This window comes from Crinia signifera, chromosome 5, assembly GCF_055691185.1.
Source record: "Crinia signifera chromosome 5, ASM5569118v1, whole genome shotgun sequence".
Taxonomy (NCBI): domain Eukaryota; kingdom Metazoa; phylum Chordata; class Amphibia; order Anura; family Myobatrachidae; genus Crinia; species Crinia signifera.
In genome coordinates this window covers 71,589,341-71,607,044 of record NC_139221.1, presented here as the reverse complement: position 1 = coordinate 71,607,044, position 17,704 = coordinate 71,589,341, and the positions used below count along the sequence as shown (strand labels likewise).

Sequence of the window (17,704 nt, the reverse complement as noted above, 5' to 3'; positions counted from 1 at the left end):
CCATGTGCACTGCAGGTGGGGCAGATGTTACTTGTGCAGAGAGAATTAGATTTGGGTGAGTTATTTTGTTTCTGTGCAGGGTAAATACTGGCTGCTTTATTTTTACACTGCAGTATAGATCTCACTTTGAAATAAAACCCCACCCAAATCTAATTCTCTCTGCACAAGTTACATCTGCCCCACCTGCAGTGCACATGGTTTTGTCCATCTAAGAAGGATTTTGTCAGAAAGAGTGAACTAGAATAAGGCCCAAAATGCCCTGCAATAGCCCCGAAATAGCCCCGTGTATAGGCCCCATAATACATACAGTTTTCTTGGTTCATAAAATTCTTAAGGTCCCTGGTTGAACTGTAGGATTGCCCTGTCAGCGCCCCAGGCGACCATATACAAATGACGTTCTATACATTTGGTACAATATGCATGCAAAAGAATAAAATATGCCCAAGTAACAAAAAAGCTCCTATCGCAAGGCTTTGTGCTCACCTCCTTATCAGCAAAGCACCTATCAGCATCAGTAGTGCAATCACAAGGTGCTTATCTGTGACTGTGATCATTAACCACTATTTGCACCTGCTCCTTTAAATTTGCAGGTAACACAGTTCTGTCTGTATACTATGCCACCATTTGTACTAGCAAAATCTGCAATTGCTATTAGCATCAATAAAACGTAATTTTTTTTTATAACATAGCAGAACAAATCTCCATCACACATACAAAATATATAAATTTGGTATAAAAACACATGCAAAGGAATAATACAGTTGCGGAACCAAGGACGGTAACATCCGTTGCGGCCAAGAGATCCCCTATGCATTTGTTAAACGGTGGTGGTTTTGTGGACTGGGGGCGTAGATCAGGAGAGCCCCACTGATGACACTAAATGGGGCGTAACCTTGTAGGAAGCAGTGACGCAAGTAGAAATTATTTCTTAGTGGCACTATAAGTGTGCGCCATAGGAGCACGTGCCAAAACTGGGCATGGCCCTGGGTCATGAGGGTGCATGGTCATATGAAACTAGACGAGTGGTTACATGACAATAGGGGCATTGCCACATTATGCCACACACCGTAAATCTTACAGATTATAACACGCTGTAATGCCCATTACACATTATGCCCCATACTGTAATGCCCATTACACATGACGCCACACACCGTGATGCCCATTACATATAATGCCACTTACCTACATGCTCATTGGTAGGAGTTTCTTTCTCAATGCCAGGGGCTTCAGGCTCAATGCCAAGCGGGTTTCATGCTCATTGCCATGGGGGATTACATGCTCGATGCCAAGGGGAATTCATGTTCGTTGCCAAGGGGGTTTCATGCTCATTTCCACACCGGATTACATGCTGTGCCAAGGGCGGTTCATGCTCGTTGTCATGGGGGAGTAAGGATCACTGTGACAGCCGCAAGCCCAGCAGAATGGAAGCGATGTGACAGCAGGGCAGAGAGCGGTGGGCTGCTCGGCTGTCTTCTGAGCAGGTCCATGGCTATTTGAAATATTGCGCCGGTCGCCTGCCAATAGGAGCTCACAGCCCAGCATCCAATCAGGAGCGGCTCCTATTGGCTGGCGACCCGGCGTGATATTTCAAATAGCCCTTACTTGCACCACTGGTAGGAAGCCTCTGATAACTTCACTCAAGGGGCATAATAGCTATCACCCTGGCTACACTACTGGCCCCTTCTCAGTGACAGGAGCACAATGTCACACTGCAGCACCTGGTCACTGCAGAAAGTTAGAATTTTGGTGTCACCCCCTGGAAGGGTGACATCTAGACACAGTCCCCCTCATTGTACTGCCTTTGCATAATATATACATGAGTAATGAGGAAAGCACCTACCAGCCTCTACAGGGCATTCACAGACAGGCAAACACAAGCAGTTCATCTGTGACTGTGGTCATTATCCGCTATTTGCACCTGCACCTTATAACTTGCAAATAACATGGCTGTGTCTGTCCCAGCTACAAGTGTTCACAACTGTACAAACATAAGTGTATGATCCTCTCTGTTATGACTCCCCTTTTTCCCAGGAAACACCAGTGTGAGTGGCCACTTTATCAGCGACATCACACAAGATAAGCTGGCACAGTGCTCACTCTGTATATGTACCAGTCTGTTATATATTTATGATTTGTATACTAAAGGGTCCTACACACATCGCGATGTCAGGCCACTTGCTGAACGATGTTACTTCATCGCTCAGAAAATGCCCCCTACATTGCTCTGTGCGTAGCTGCGCGTCACTATCACCCAAGCGATTAATATCCAGCGTGGTGGATAAATCAAGTTAATCGCCCAGAGAACACTTGCCCTGACAGATTGCACAACACACATCGCTGGCACATTTCTGTGTGCTGAGCGATCTGAGCGTACTAGCATCGCACAGAACGCTCAGAGAATTTGCTGCGTGTGTAGGGCCCATAACTACTCCAATGCTAATTATATAATTTTACCATGTTGCCTTTAATGGGCTTCTGTTACAAACTGTAGGTCTCAGAGACAAAGGGCTTGCCATTAATCCAGGACCAGTCCCAGCCACAATGGAGTTAATAAATAACTTACAACGGCAATTCCAGCTGCATGTTTCATACAGCAGATAAGTGCTGTTCCTGAAGAAGCAGGTAAACCGTGCAATTGAAAATAACGTCCCCTGATCTGGCTCATTTTATGAACTTACTGCAACAGTTCCAAATCCAAACCAAAATCATATATATCAGTGGTTCTCAACGATTTCCAGGTGACCCGACAGGTGCACTCATTACCGACTGACACATTTTAAAAGAACCACAGGTGGAGCTAATTATTTCACTTGATTCTGTGAGGAGACCTGCAAAACATGCACTATGTGGGGTCCTGAGGACCGAGTTTAAGAACCTTTGATATGTATTATAAATATCAGAAATTAGCATTGCAATTTCAAAGAATATTAAGGCATTATTATTTCATACGAATATGAGGCCAACATTGTTTGAAGCTCAAGAAAATCTGACAAAATATATATTTTTGTTCCATTAGTTACGGCTCTTTATAACTGTTTCTGGGCCAGATTCTCTAAGCTTCAAAAGTGATAAAATGGAGAGTAATAAACAGCCAGCCAATCAGCTCCTTTCTGACATTTTTCAAACACAGCCTGTGACATGGCAGGTAGGAGCTGATTGGCTGGACGTTTATCACTCTCCATTTTATCACTTTTGAAGCTTAGAGAATCTGGCCCTTTATATTTAACAAAAGATAATGTCAGGGTTTTCAAGATAATGATTGTAAGTTAGATTTACATTTGCTCAACCATAATTCCCAAATCAATATAAAATTAAATTAAATGACACCTATATTACATTACACTGTTATAAACTATTTATCATTACAGGAATAGGGGAGAGTGAAATCAAGTGACCCAGCTCCTAGGCAACTGTACACTTTTGTTGTCATGTGACTATACATTCAGGAAGCATGTCATTGGCTGTGATGAAGAGAAGCACACGGTAAAATGGTTGTGATGAAGAGAAGCACACGGTAAAATGGTATGTTATTTTTCAAAAGAAACAGCTTGTCACAGTACATCTTCTTTATGTGAGGTATAATGACTCTGATGTGAAAGCAAATTGATCTAGGACTAACAATATTTACCAAACATATTGGTGATTTGCCAATGTATAAAGCCATGTGAATCATTGAGCCCAAAATAGGGAAGCCAATCCTGGGGCATTTTTTCAATCCTGGGATCCGGGAATTGAAAAATGATCAATCCTGGGAGTCCCGGGATTCACTTCCCTAATAAAAAAATAATGCCACAGCCACCCCGAATATTTACTCACATGTGCGGATGCTGCCGGGAGCCAGATGGGGCGCAGCATGACCGCTAACCACGTCATGTTGCGCAGAACCATACAGCTGGAAATGGAAGGGGCTAGGCCACATCTGAGCTGCCCAGCCCCTCAATAGGCTGAATGAACGGCAAGGAGAGATCAACACTTAATATTTACCTGTAATGCTGAAGGGGAATGTTGGACAGCTGTTAAATGCTGAACAGATGAGATATAAAACGTTTTTTTATTGTTTGTATGATGACTTCACTTAGTTCACTTAGGCTACATTTAGGCTACATTTGTGCATTTATTCTTATTAAATTACCCCTAATCTGAAGAAAGTTGAACCACAAAACCATATATTTTTTAGAACTCCTATTTGAACTGGTCATATATGCAATCTTATGATTCATATTGACAGGAAAGATCCAAAAATAAAGGTAGTTGTTACCATTTTTCTTCTGTCTCATTTCCCTTGTCTAGGGGACCGAATAAGTAAAAACTAGTAAACCCGCTCAAAGCAAAAGTTTTGAAAGCTAGTTTGCTACCTTCTGTGTTTGTCCATGTGTGAGAAAGATGTAGTTTCACTCTCTGCCAGCAGATGGCAGTGTTTCGGAGACTCACGGACACTAGACATATATATATATATATATATATATATATATATATATATATATATATATATCTCGTTGTGTGCATTCTGGCACTCCTGCCTTTGTAGAGGGTATAATTTCACCCGCCTTCTCTTTAGAGAAAGTATATCATAGCTGGATGAGCGGCACTCAATTTCTACGTTTCAGTTTATTTCAATAAACCTTCATCAGGAATGAAGGTTTATTGAAATAAAACGAAACGTAGAAATTTGCACTTAATACAAGTGTCACTTCTTTATTTGAAATCCTGAGAGTGCCGCTCATCCAGCTATGATATATATATATATTCCAATTGTAAAGCGCAACGGAATATGAATATGCTGCGCTATATAAGAAAATGTAAATAAATATATATATATATATATATATATATAATTAGATGTTTTTCTCACCTTAACCCACTCTTCAGTGCTGTCAAACTATCATATTTTATCACCACAAGGAAAACAAAATGATTTTGCGGGACTATGGCTCAGATAAGAGGCAAATTCTGTTGAAGAGTGAAAAGTAATCACTTTTACTTCTTGACTCAGATCCAGTTTATCATTGGGTGTCAAGCTCTGTAAAGTTAGCTTTTCAGACCTTGAAAAATTGGTGAAGATCGCAGTTCCCATTGAGAATTATGGCTGCTGTACTCAGCTAAACCTAGGTCATATCACCTGGACATAGGAGAGAGGGAAGTAACACTGTCATATTGTATCTAGCGCTGATGGTGGGCAATCCCAACTTGTTTGCAGTTCTATACACTTTCTTTGGGGTGCATGAGAAACACCCTAAGGGAACGTATACCCTAGCTGCTAGTGCGCACTGGGTGAGACACTTTGATCTATGTTTGCATATCACCTGTGTTACTTAGCTTCGATCAATAGTCCTTATACTAAAAAGATGTCTTGTACACACGGCGAGATGTTGGCTAATGGCCAATTTTGACTAAGCAATTTTAACTAGATGCACAAGATATTTTGGCTAAGCGACTTTGTCTAACTAATGATAGTCTATGACCTAGTCAAAATTGCCTTGCCTGCACAGTCTATCTATTCTAGGAGATACTGACCCATACACAGTGGGCCAGGATAAACTTACAGGGGGGCACCATGATAATAGAGGGTTTAGGTGGGGGAGGGGCGGTGTTAGTAATGCCAGTGTACATGCTAAGAGAGCGGCAGAGAGAGGGTGGGAATGGGATTAAAAATAGGCCCTGGCATTTAAAGTATGCAGGCTCACCATGGCGACAAAAGTGAAGGATGCAGTTGTGGGGGTGTGGCCACTCAACAAGGGGCATGTCCTTGAGTGTAGTGTACAAAACCATATACAACTTCTACACATTATGCAACAAAATACTAGACCCCATTATACTTGCCCCTTACACATGATGCCAAATGGAATGAGCCAAAATTCACATAATGCTACATGGATTTTGTCAAAATTCACATAATGCCACATGGATTGAGCCAAAATTCACATAATGCTACATGGATTTTGTCAAAATTCACATAATGCCACATGGATTGAGCCAAAATTCACATAATGCCAAATGGATTGATCCAAAATTCACATAATGCCACATGGATTGTGTCAAAATTCACATAATGCCACATGGATTGAGCCAAATTCACATAATGCCACACGGATTGAGCAAAAATTCACATAATGCCACACGGATTGAGACAAAATTCACATAATGCCACACGGATTGGACTAAAATTCACATAATGCCACATGGATTGAGCCAGAATTCACATAATGCCACATGGATTGTGCCAAAATTCACAATATGCTTCATAAACAGGGACATTGTCTACCAAAGGTGCGCATTAAACATTTACACCGTAATGTCCATTACACGTTAAGTTACACGCCATTATGTCCATTGTGTATTATGCCGAACACCATAATGCCTATTAAAAATTATGCTACATAAGTGCTGCTTATCTACATGCTCATTGCCAAGGGTTCCATGCTCATTGCCAGAGGTTCCATGCTCGTTGCTATGTGGGATTACATGCTCATTGCCAAGGGGGAATACATGCTCGCGGTAAATGGGGGACAGCCGCTGCCAGGCAGAAGTGATAGCCACTGACAGTGGCAGAGCCTGGCTGTATTCAGAGCACTGCAGGTCCCGGCTATTTGAAATAATACCCCTTTCACACCAGAAAATGCATTCCCAGGTTGGCCCCTTTTACACCAACCTAGTCCCTACATTTTCTGGTGTGAGGGGGAGAGAAGACCACCCCTCCCCCTCTTTAACCAGTTATCTCATTTAACCGGCTATATCTTCGGAACCAACTGACCCATTTACATGAGACAAGTATCATATTGAAGAATTTTGAGTGGGCTTTGAATGATTTTGGTCCAGTGAAACTGGAATGTTTGGTTCCAGAGTAATCACAGCCATGAAATTACATTTCAACTACAAATTTCTGTGATGCCAGGGAGGGAACTGGTAGCTGTCGGAACCGGGTGGGGGTCGGAATTGCCGGGTCCCATATTATCCTATGGGGAATAAACGTTACAGCTTTGCCAGGTGATATCTCCGGTTCCCGGGGGGCTAGAGACACGGGGCTGGGCTCGTTGGAAAGCCCTGGTCCTCAGCTACAAAATGAAATGACAGGGGGGGCAAGTGCCCAGGTGCCCCCCCCCCCTGAATCCGCCACTGACAGTGGGTGATTTGGAGCTGAAAGCAGCTCACTTTTCCCGTTTGAGATGCTTTCAGCTCGAAAGCCGCCCAGTGTGTATGGCCTGGCAATGAGTGCTGATGCGCGCTCCCGCATCAAATCCGGCTGCCGGTGCTTATCTGCTGGTATTACCAGCAGATGAGTGGCGGAATGGATGGCTTTCCTACTATGTGAAGTGTGTATGCACTGAGTGATTTTCAGGCCAGTGATTTCCCCCATCATCGCTGTGCATACACACTGGGCAAAAATATCCAGTGTGTATGTACCTTTAGCATCGGTATAGAAACAGATGAAAAACTAGGAGATTTTGGTTGGGATTTGGGGGTATATGTATCAAACCTTGCGGAGATAAAGTGCATAGGGATGAGGTGCCAACCATTCAGCATTTCACAGGCTGTGTTTGAAAAATGAGTTAGGTATTGTTCTGATCAATCGGTTTCTATCTCCAAGCTTTGATACATGTTCCCCTTTAACTCACTTCTTTATCAAGCTTTGATACATATCTGCCTTAATGCTGAAGTCGCTAACTGTCATAAAGCATATCTCTCCATTCATTATCAGACTGACTGTCTCTTCCACTTCTAGTGTTTTTCACATTACCTTGTTTACTATACACACACACCGCTTACTAATAACACCAGTAGGACACCAGCCATCTCTTATGCTAAATATCTTGTACATTATAAATTGCCCTCCATGCATTTTACGTACAGAGCTTGCATACAGAACTTTTAGCTCAGCATAACGGAAACAATTGTGTACACAAACACAGTCTCTTGTATATCTATACACAAACTGTCTCTTTTGCATTCATGCATTCACCTACCTAAGTAAAATGATATCTAATACACTAGCTGAGGTACCCGGTGCTGCTGGGGTTTGGTTGTGCAATTAGCATTACTTGAACTTTATCCTTCTCTTGTTTTAAGATTGACAGCTCTTCCAACAGACCCAGGAGGTGACTGCCTAGTGTCATCTGAAGTTCTCATCCAAATCCATCTAGCAGAGGGCCCTGAACATGCTCCCCGTGCCCATATAGCTCTCTGTGGTCGGTTCCCAGATCTGACCACATTTGTTTTCTTAAACCCCATGTCCTCTACCCCCTCTATGTTATGCAACTTTGCCATATCTTGCTTGCCTGACCCATGTTGTGTAGTGGCTTGACCCCTTTTTGGGGCCTCCACAGGGTCAGAATTGGGGTTCTAAGTGGCCGCTAAACTAATCTGGACTAAATCAAGCCGCCTCACGTTAATTTCGTCCAAATCGGTCCAACAGTGTCGAAATGCATCACAGACAAACCGACACATAACAGACAACAAATATGTACGAGAGAATTACTTTAAGCCTCTTTTTGAAACATTATTAACTCCTCTTTCTTCCTCCCACCTATCCTGTTTCCAGCTCACAGTCATTTGTCTTTATCTATGAGGCAAAGGGGCCAAAAAAAAAAATGGGATGCCTGCACATAAGGGCCCACATGTACTTGTTGTACTGCCCTAGGCCACTCCCACTGTGACAGCGCTCCCTAGTCCCGGCACTGACTCAACATCCCAACAGGAAACAATAACTATGAATAATGTAGTTATAATAATTGAACCCGTGGTTACATGTTTAGAACAGTTTACCATGAATTCATATGATATAATACTAGTTACCAGCCGGTCAAAATGACAGAACAACAGTAATGTCCGTAACGGCTGTGTGCGCCAGAACGGAGCAACAATTAAATTGCTCTGTTGGGCGACATCTAGTGGCTGCTGTAAATTTTGTGGCATAATTGCCGTTATATCAACCCTGTCACAAACGCAAAACCTATTACATTACCCCCAAGAGGCTGATTGTGGCCTATATCAGTGCGTCTGTGCCTCAACTCTGAATGAATTCTGTAGAAATATTTACCTCAGAATAGAGAAATGATTGCATATACCAGTACAGAAATCATTATGTGAAATTCTAGAATTCGCTTCAGTTCTGAGTATTACATTTACTAAAAATGTACACTGGAGTCAAATCCTTGGCAATAAGCAGTGGCCATTGGTGTTATTCTCAGTGTGCAAGAGCAAATGGGAGGTGGGACGTAAAAGGCACATTCCAATAATCTAGGATATTTCCACAAGGAAGTTGTTACTAAAAAAGAGAGGCGCTAGAACAAAAGGTCATGTACCGATGCCAGAGGGTGGCCGGCAATGGGAAATCACAGGAAGATCTACTTTATATCAAGCGATGTGGAATCATGCAGCAGGCTCCCAGCAGACCTCAGATGCAGGAAGAGAAAGGAAATAATGCCTCGCTTCAAATATTACCCAAAGCTTAAACGTAATTAAAATCCTGAAAGAAGCCAGTGCTGTGTCATTATATTGCATACTTCCTTCACAGTGCAAAAATATAACTGCATCACTTGCCGCTCCAAAGTCTGGGACTCTTCTTCAGAGCCCAGTGCTATAGACATCAAGCAGCAAAAATTATATTTCCCCCAAACGTGTGATGAATTCACCATCAGCAATATCTCTGGGGACTCCACAGTACAAGACTGCTATCTGCCAAAAATAAACAAAAGGACAATCCAGCCACCAGCACCGGTGTCTAGGAACTGTCATGTCATGCTGTTGTGATGTAACGGGCTCCTATTGGTCCATGGTACAGAGGCCTGGATGACAGCTACACGGTGACTTCCTAGAAGCAATGGGGTGACTGGATGTATCGCTCCTACGATCCGTACTGTCACCAAACCTTCAGCTACAGGTGTCATTACTTTGTCCATTGTGTTTCATCACAAATGGCTAATATGCATGTAAGCAAATGAGTAAGTAATGTCTACAAACAAGTAAATGGCACAAACATTAATAATTCAACAGCAATTCCAGTTTCACAGCAAACAGTGTGGTTATAAAGAAGTTTCAATTGCTGCCAAACACTATGTTCATAGTATGACACATATGGCTTCTAGAATTCATTTTACAACCCCTATTTGTATATGATGCAGGACAAGGAGGCATATGCCACAAGATAAGGACTGCTATATCCAAATACACACATGTAGGACTAAACCTATTCCTTTAAATATACAGTTGTAGTGATCTGCAAAAAAAAAAAATGTTCTCCTTACATTATTTCCTCAGAACAGATTTCATGTGTCAAAACTGAAATTGTAATTAATTCATTTATAAGCATTTTCAAATTCTTAGTAAAAGGAAATCAGTTACATTATATTGTAAGCTCATTTGAATAGGTCTGTTTCAAACAAGGTAACTTTCATTTCAACACAATAAAATACACAATGTCCATACAGTATATGCATACAAGTTAAAACAAGTTAAATAATAACATTACTATTGTCACCTTATCTTTTAACTGTACTAAATATAATAATCAATATGGGTAGCAGAGGACACAGATACATTAAAATGTAGAAAAAACAAAGTATTGAAAAAAAAATGGTGTGTGTGTGTGTATATATATATATATATATATATATATATATATATATATATATATATATATATATATATATATATATATATATATATATATAGCATAGTGTTCCTTACCATAACCAAATCATCCATCTTCCAGTCCAGGACCTGGATGTGGACAGCTACTTGTGGCTCCCTGTGATATAATAATGAGGTGATGGCTGAGCATTGGGCAGAGAGGGGAGTATGTATGATATTTCTGGTGAGGAGTGAGTGCTCCACTCACTGCACGCCCATCCGCAGCACCCATGGCACCAGGGCAGCGCCAGCATCACCAGTGTATGTGCCAGGGTGTGCAAGCCGGCTCAGCTGCTCTGTGACAATGAGCTTTGGGAAAGCCCCAAATAAAAGGGCCAGCGCCACCCCTGGCACAGAGCCAGGCACCACCAGACTCCCTGTTCTAGCCATCAGTACAGAGATGCTCACGTCTAATGGTGCCAGCTCTGTGAGGAGGGAGGAGGGAGGGGGGCATTAAAAGTGTATGGGGGCTGGGGTGATCCACGGGAGTGGGGGTAGAGGGGCAGTGCCCATTGGGTCATGTCATGACATATTGTGACAGCAGAGCCCAATGATGGCAGAATGACACAGGGCACCGGGACAACAAAGAGAAGGAGCAGAGAGAGAAAGAGAGAGGTGCAGCGGTGACCCCCTCCCCCCGGACCCTGCGGGGTGGCATGTCTGCCGGGGCCCCGGGCACTCACCGTGGTCTTGACAGGGACGTGCAGCACCTGCGTGTCCCCCGGGCTGCCCTCCTCCGCCTTCCCCAGCTGGAAGCCCTTAGATTTCACCCAGAACTTGAATTTGGCGTTGTCGGTGGAGCTGGACTCGGAGCCGTTGAGCAGCTGCACGATGCGCTCGTATTTCTTACGGGTGACGGTCTTGGTCTTCCCGGAGTCCCCGTAAGTCCTGAGGCACCAGTCCTGGAAGTGGCGGTACATGTCCCGGTCGCTCTCCATGGTGGTGTCCTGCCGGCCGCACTCAGTGCATCCAGCACAATGGCAGCAGCGGTAGCGGGGTCCCGGAGCTGCGGGGACGCGGTGTCACTGTGCCCAATCCCCGGCTGGGCGGGTGAGAGAGAGAGGGGGGGTGGGGGGAGTCTCAGATGGTTGTGTTGTCCTACAGTACGTGCCTGGTGTCCCTCCTGCGAGGCTGGGCTATCCCAATGGCAGCAGCAGCTAGTACCCCCAGAGGGCAGGACAATGCCGATGTCACCGCTTTGTGTGCAGCTCTTACCCCAGCAGCCCCCCAGCAGCAGCAGCAGCCCCGCACCGCCTCTGTGTCCCGCCTGCGGTCCTCCTTCCCTGCATCTGTCTCCGGCTGCTCCCCGGCTAATGGCATGTAGGAAAGTTCCTGTGTGTGCGTCTCCCAGGCGTGTCAGCTTGTGCCCGGCATCACCCCCTTCTCCCAGCGGGCACACTGCGGCCACTTACACAGTGCCGGTCAGCAGCCCCGGATCCTGCCCCCGTAGCCGCACAGGACAGGTAGCGCGCAGGATGGAGGCTCCCCCCGTGTAGCTGCGCTCTCCGGGCTCTTCTCTTATCTCTCCCGGGGCACAGGCAGCAGAGGGGAGAGCAGCGGGCTATTGTTCGCTGCAGGCTGTATCCGCTGTGATGGTGGGATGCTGCTCCTCTCCTCCAGCAGCTCCTGTCATTAATGGGATGAGGGACAATGTGGAGCTGCGCAAGCCTCCACAGATGGGCTCGTCCCCTTCTTCTCCTGTGCCCCTGCAGCAGCTGGGGGGTAATGAAGGCCCTTGCACCCGCACCGATAGCGCTGGTCCCGGTACTGGCAAGATGGCTTGCCTCCTGTTCCCTGTGTCTACTCAGTGTTTTGTTGCAAGCTCTAGCGGCGGCTGGAGCCGGCCCGGGACTGACAGCTCAGACTTCTCCTTGTGCTGTTTAAATGGCTGCTTGCTGCTTTGCAAAAGCGCTGCTGCCACCTACTGGTCTGCGCAGTCATTACACGTGCATTCATCCCTGGACGGTGTATTGCAGACTACAAGTATTACTGCACAGGTTCATCATTGGAAACGCAACATGCACACAGGAATGCTTTTACACTTTGTAGACAAATTCACCTTTTTATATATAAGAAATAATTTACCGGCTTGGCAGAATGAATGAATAGCCTATATCCACTCAAAGAAAGCTGTGCATGATATTTAGAATATTCTTTATTCTGTTACCGTATTGCAGTGGTTCTCAAACTCAGTCCTCAGGACTCCACATAGTTTAGGTTTTCCAGGTCACCCGACAGGTGCACTCGTTACTGACCGACACATTTTAAAAGATCCACAGGTGGAGCTAATTATTTCACTTGAACTTCACAGAAAGGGTAGTGGATAAAAGGAATAGGCTCCCATCAGAGGTGGAAGACTCAAATAAAGTAGAACAATTTAAACATACTTGGGATAGGCATATTGATATCCTTACAAAGAAATAAGGATCAAATATGGTTTGATGTAACATCTTTAAAAAAGGGGCAGACTAAATGGGCCAAGTGGTTCTTATCTGCCATCAAAGTCTATATTTCTATGTAGAAACCTATAGGGGATGCGGTTGCCGATGAGAATGGCGGGATTGCAGCAGGTATTGGACATTTTGGTGATGAGAAATATATTTGTGGATAACCCCTAAAAAAGTGATATTTTGTGGGAAATAGCCACAATGTTGGTTAATAAATTAAGTAGTGCACTACTATGGGACAAACAATAAGCTACAGTAGAATTCTACACACTATTGGCGGGATGTATTAATATACATCGCCGCCTGCCAGCTGCGATGCCAGCACATATGTACTAACATATGCGGCTGGCATCGCAGTGCGGTGACGGAGAGCCCCCGCGATACCTGTACTGTGGTGTGCGGGGGGTCTCCATCACCTTCCTGCCACCTCCTGCTCCCCTCACGCCGGGGACAGCTAAGCAGGCTGTCCCCGGCACATCCTCCTCCCCCCTGCAGCCGGAAGAACATCCGGCTGCGTTACTAGGGGGAGGAAGGCCATACCTTCGGGTTGGGATCATTTGGTCTATTGCATTATGGTCGAAAGTCATTAGGTCGAATCCATTAGGTCGACATGCTAAAAGGTCGACATGACTCTAGGTCGACATGGGAAAAGGTCGACATGATTCTAGGTCGAAAGGTCATTAGTTCGACAGGTCATTAGTTCGACAAGGTCATTAGTTCGACATTGTCTATGTCGACATTCACAAGGTCGACATGGGGTTTTTCACTGTTTTTTTACCTGAATGTCAACACAGTCGACATGGACACAGTTTAAAGTGCACTGCATCCCCTCGCATCGCTCGCTGCGCTCGCTATGCGTCGGGCACGGTGCCTAGCTACGCTCGGCACACTATTTTATTCTCCCACCACGCCCTAGTGGATGGTAGGGCATGAAATACCGCCTGTCGGCACATGTTGGCTCAAAAAACAGTGAAAAACTCCATGTCGACCTTGTGAATGTCGACATAGACAATGTCGAACTAATGACCTTGTCGAACTAATGACCTGTCGAACTAATGACCTTTCGAACTAGAATCATGTCGACCTTTTCCCATGTCGACCTAGAGCCATGTCGACCTTTTAGCATGTCGACCTAATGGATTCGACCTAATGACTGTCGACCATAATGCAGTAGACCAAATGACCGCATCCCCTACCTTCAGGGTCCAGGAGGACCTGGAATAAGGTAAGCCAGAGGGGGGTCGGCGGGTTTGCGGCGGAGGCACCGGGCGGCGAAAAGAAGCCCAAAGGCCCATAGGGCGATACCCTACAATGCGGTATCGTGGCTGTTGGGTGTTAGTACATAGGAAAATGCGGTAAAACAGGGGTTTTACCACATTTTCCCCTTAGTACATCCCGCCCTATGGGGCAGATATATTAAGCCTTAACAAGAGATAAATGCAAAAAGGGTTATAAGGCGAGATAATTGTCCAGCCAATCAGCTCCTTACTGACTTTTTTTCAAACACAGGCTGTAACATGGCAGTTAGCAGGTGATTGGCTGGACATTTATCTCTCCTTATCACCCTTGCATTTATCGCTTGTTAAAGCTTAATACATCTGCCCCTATACGGCATCTGCAGTTTGTAACAGTTTTTTCTAATTAAACAGTTATGGGGACCATTTATTACAATCTAATTTACCGTGCAATCTAGGCGTGATATTAGCACCTGAAATCCCGCAATATGTAATTATACCACTGGAATGTACAAAAGAACACACACTGGGACAGGTCCCTGGGACTCCTCCACTGACCATGCATGCGTGGCAGCAACATTCTCCAAGAGATTTCTGGAAATTGTAGCCCATAAGGAAAGAGATGGCATCAGCTGCATTGGCATTAGCTGCGGTGGCCAAATTCTGGCAGCACTGTATCACCCAAAGAATCCTACAGTATGGATGCTGCTGTCAGAAATAGAGGGAGCAGTGCAGGTATGATCAGAGATATTTACTTCAGCCCCCGCCCTCCCCCTCTTACTAAATATTTGCAGCTACCCCCCAATAGTAATGTGTAAATATTTGCCTTGTTTTCATGTCAGAACATTTGCTGATGTTTGGCAATCAGTGTATCATTAGAGCACATGAATACCTTTTACACCGTCAAGTATCAGTGTGATTGTAGACAAGTTGGGCATTCATTCGATGACTTGCAGCTCGCTAATGAAGTGCTGGACATTAGCATGTTAGCATTGTCTGCCAGCGGAGGCTTATTGAGCTCCGTAAGTTCATTTTTATGGCATCAGTAGTAGAATATAACCATCTTAATGTCTGTCATTTCATTTTCTTAATATCGTCTTGCTTTTACATTATATGGCCAATGTATTTGAACTTAAACTTTAATATGAGATATTCCATGGTCTGGTTTTACTTATTGATTGACGTATTTCTCTTGCAGTCCATTGTAAAAATTACTTGTGGCTCAAGTAAGTCCCTTTTTGTTATCTTAGCCATTCTGGTTTTATACACTACTGTTCAGAAGTTTGGGGTCACCCAGACAACTTTGTGTTTTACACGAGTTTTATTTATCAACTGAGTTGCACAATGAATAGAACATATGTCGACATATTGTCAAGGGTAGAAATAATGATTTTTCATCAAAGAATGCTCCTTTTGCAGCTATTACAGCATTGCAGACCTTTGGCATTCTAGCTGTTAATTTGGTGAGGTAACCTGAAGAAATTTCACCCCACTCTTCATGAATCACCTCCCATAAATTGGATTGGCTTGATGGGCACTTCTTGCATACCATACAGCTGCTCCCACAACAGCTCAATGGGGTTGAGATCTTGTGACTGCGCTGGACACTCAGAATAGAATGACAGACAGAATACCAGCTTCCTGCTTCTTCCCTAAATACATCTTACATAATTTGGAGGTGTGCTTTGGGTCATTGTCCTATTGGAGTAGGAAATTGGCTCCAATCAAACGCTCTTCAAAGGGTATGCTATGGCATTGCAAATGGAGTGATAGCTTTCCTTATTCAAAATCCTTTTTACCTTGTACAAATCTCTTACTTTATCAGCACCAAAGCAGCCCCAGACCATCACATTTCCTCCACCAGCATCTTTTTACTTGTTCTGTGTCTCACAAATGTTCTTCTGTGTGATCCAAACACCTCAAACTTCGATTTGTCTGTCCATAACCCTTTTTTCAAATCTTCCACTGTCCAATGTCTGTGTTCTTTTGCCCATATTAACCTTTTCATTTTATTGGCCAGTCTCAGATATGGCTTTTTCTTTGCACTCTGCCTAGAAGGCCAGCAGCCAGGAGTCGCCTCTTCACTGTAGACATTGACACTGGCATTTTGTGGATACCATTTAATGAAGCTGCCAGTTGAGGACCTGTGAGGCATCTATTTCTCAAACTAGAGACTCTAATGTACTTGTCTTCTTGCTCAGTTGTGCACCAGGGCCTCCCACTTTTCTTTCTACTCTGGTTAGAGCCTGTTTATGCTGTCCTTTGATGGGAGTAGTACACACCGTTGTAGGAAATCTTCAGTTGCTTGGCAAGAACAAGAACAAGAACAAGAACAAGAATAGACTGTCGAGTTTCACATGAAAGTTCTCTTTTTCTGGCCATTTTGAGAGTATAATCAAACCCACAAATGTGATGCTGCAGAAAACAGATAGTTTTATAGCTTCTCTAATGAGCAAACCCATTTTCAGCTGTGCTAACATAATTGCACAAGGGTTTTCTAACTATCCATTAGTCTTCTAACGCGATTAGCAAACACAATGTACCATTAGAACACTGGAGTGATGTTGCTGGAAATGGGCCTCTATACACCAATGATGATATTATTTAAAAAACCAGACATTTGCAGATAGTATAGTCATTTTCCACATTAGCAATGTATAGAGTGTATTTCTGATTCATTTAATGGTAGCTTCATTGAAATAAACAGTGTTTTTCTTACAAAAATAAGAATTATTTTAAGGGACCCCAAACTTTTGAACAGTAGTGTGTCTATGCCTTCTGACTGGGAAAGAAATTTCTAAAAATATTTTATTTATTTACAGATTCTTATACAGTGCAGCATATTCCATTGCGCTTTACAATTGAAAACAGTGATAAAACAAACTGAGTAGTAACATACCAATATAGAGGTAGGAGGGCCCTCACAAGCTTACAGTCTATGGGAATAATAGGAGGGAGACATAAGGATAGAAATCTATAGCACGGCAGTCCCACCAGATTAGAAGACAGTCCTGATGGGATACAATTATATATGAATGCTACTGGAGGTTATGTGGGGGTTCTGGAATATTATACACTTGCCTGAAGAGATGAGTATTCAGGGAACACTTGAAAGTTTGGAAGCTAGAACAGAGTCTTAATGTGCATGGAAGGGCATTCCATAGGGTGGGTGCTACTGGTAGAAAGTCTTGCAATTGTGAATGGAATCTTGTAATGAGTGTGGATGTGAGATACAGATCTTGTGCAGAGCGGAGAGGTCAGTCGGGGATATATTTTGAGATGAGCGAAGAGATGTATGTTGGGGTAGTCAGGTTAACTGCTTTGTATGTGAGAAGAAGTATTTTTTATTGAATACAATAGAAGGTACTTGTGTATTATCACGGCGCCCCCGAT

General features: G+C 43.8%; 1 protein-coding gene across 3 annotated transcripts in view; it reads right to left on the bottom strand.

Moving 5' to 3' along the window:
- The window catches only part of NOL4 (nucleolar protein 4), a 289,423-nt gene extending 276,903 nt beyond the window's left edge, over nucleotides 1–12,520 (bottom strand). The window contains exon 1 of one of the 3 annotated variants that reach the window (XM_083187452.1): nucleotides 11,313–12,520. In XM_083187452.1, the coding sequence (XP_083043578.1) occupies nucleotides 11,313–11,567 (255 nt within the window). In that variant the 5' untranslated portion in view covers nucleotides 11,568–12,520. Of the gene's footprint in view, nucleotides 1–10,686; nucleotides 11,018–11,312 lie in introns of those variants that run through there. The other 2 variants (XM_083187451.1, XM_083187453.1) reach the window with 2 other exon arrangements.
- Nucleotides 12,521–17,704: the final 5,184 nt, after the last annotated feature.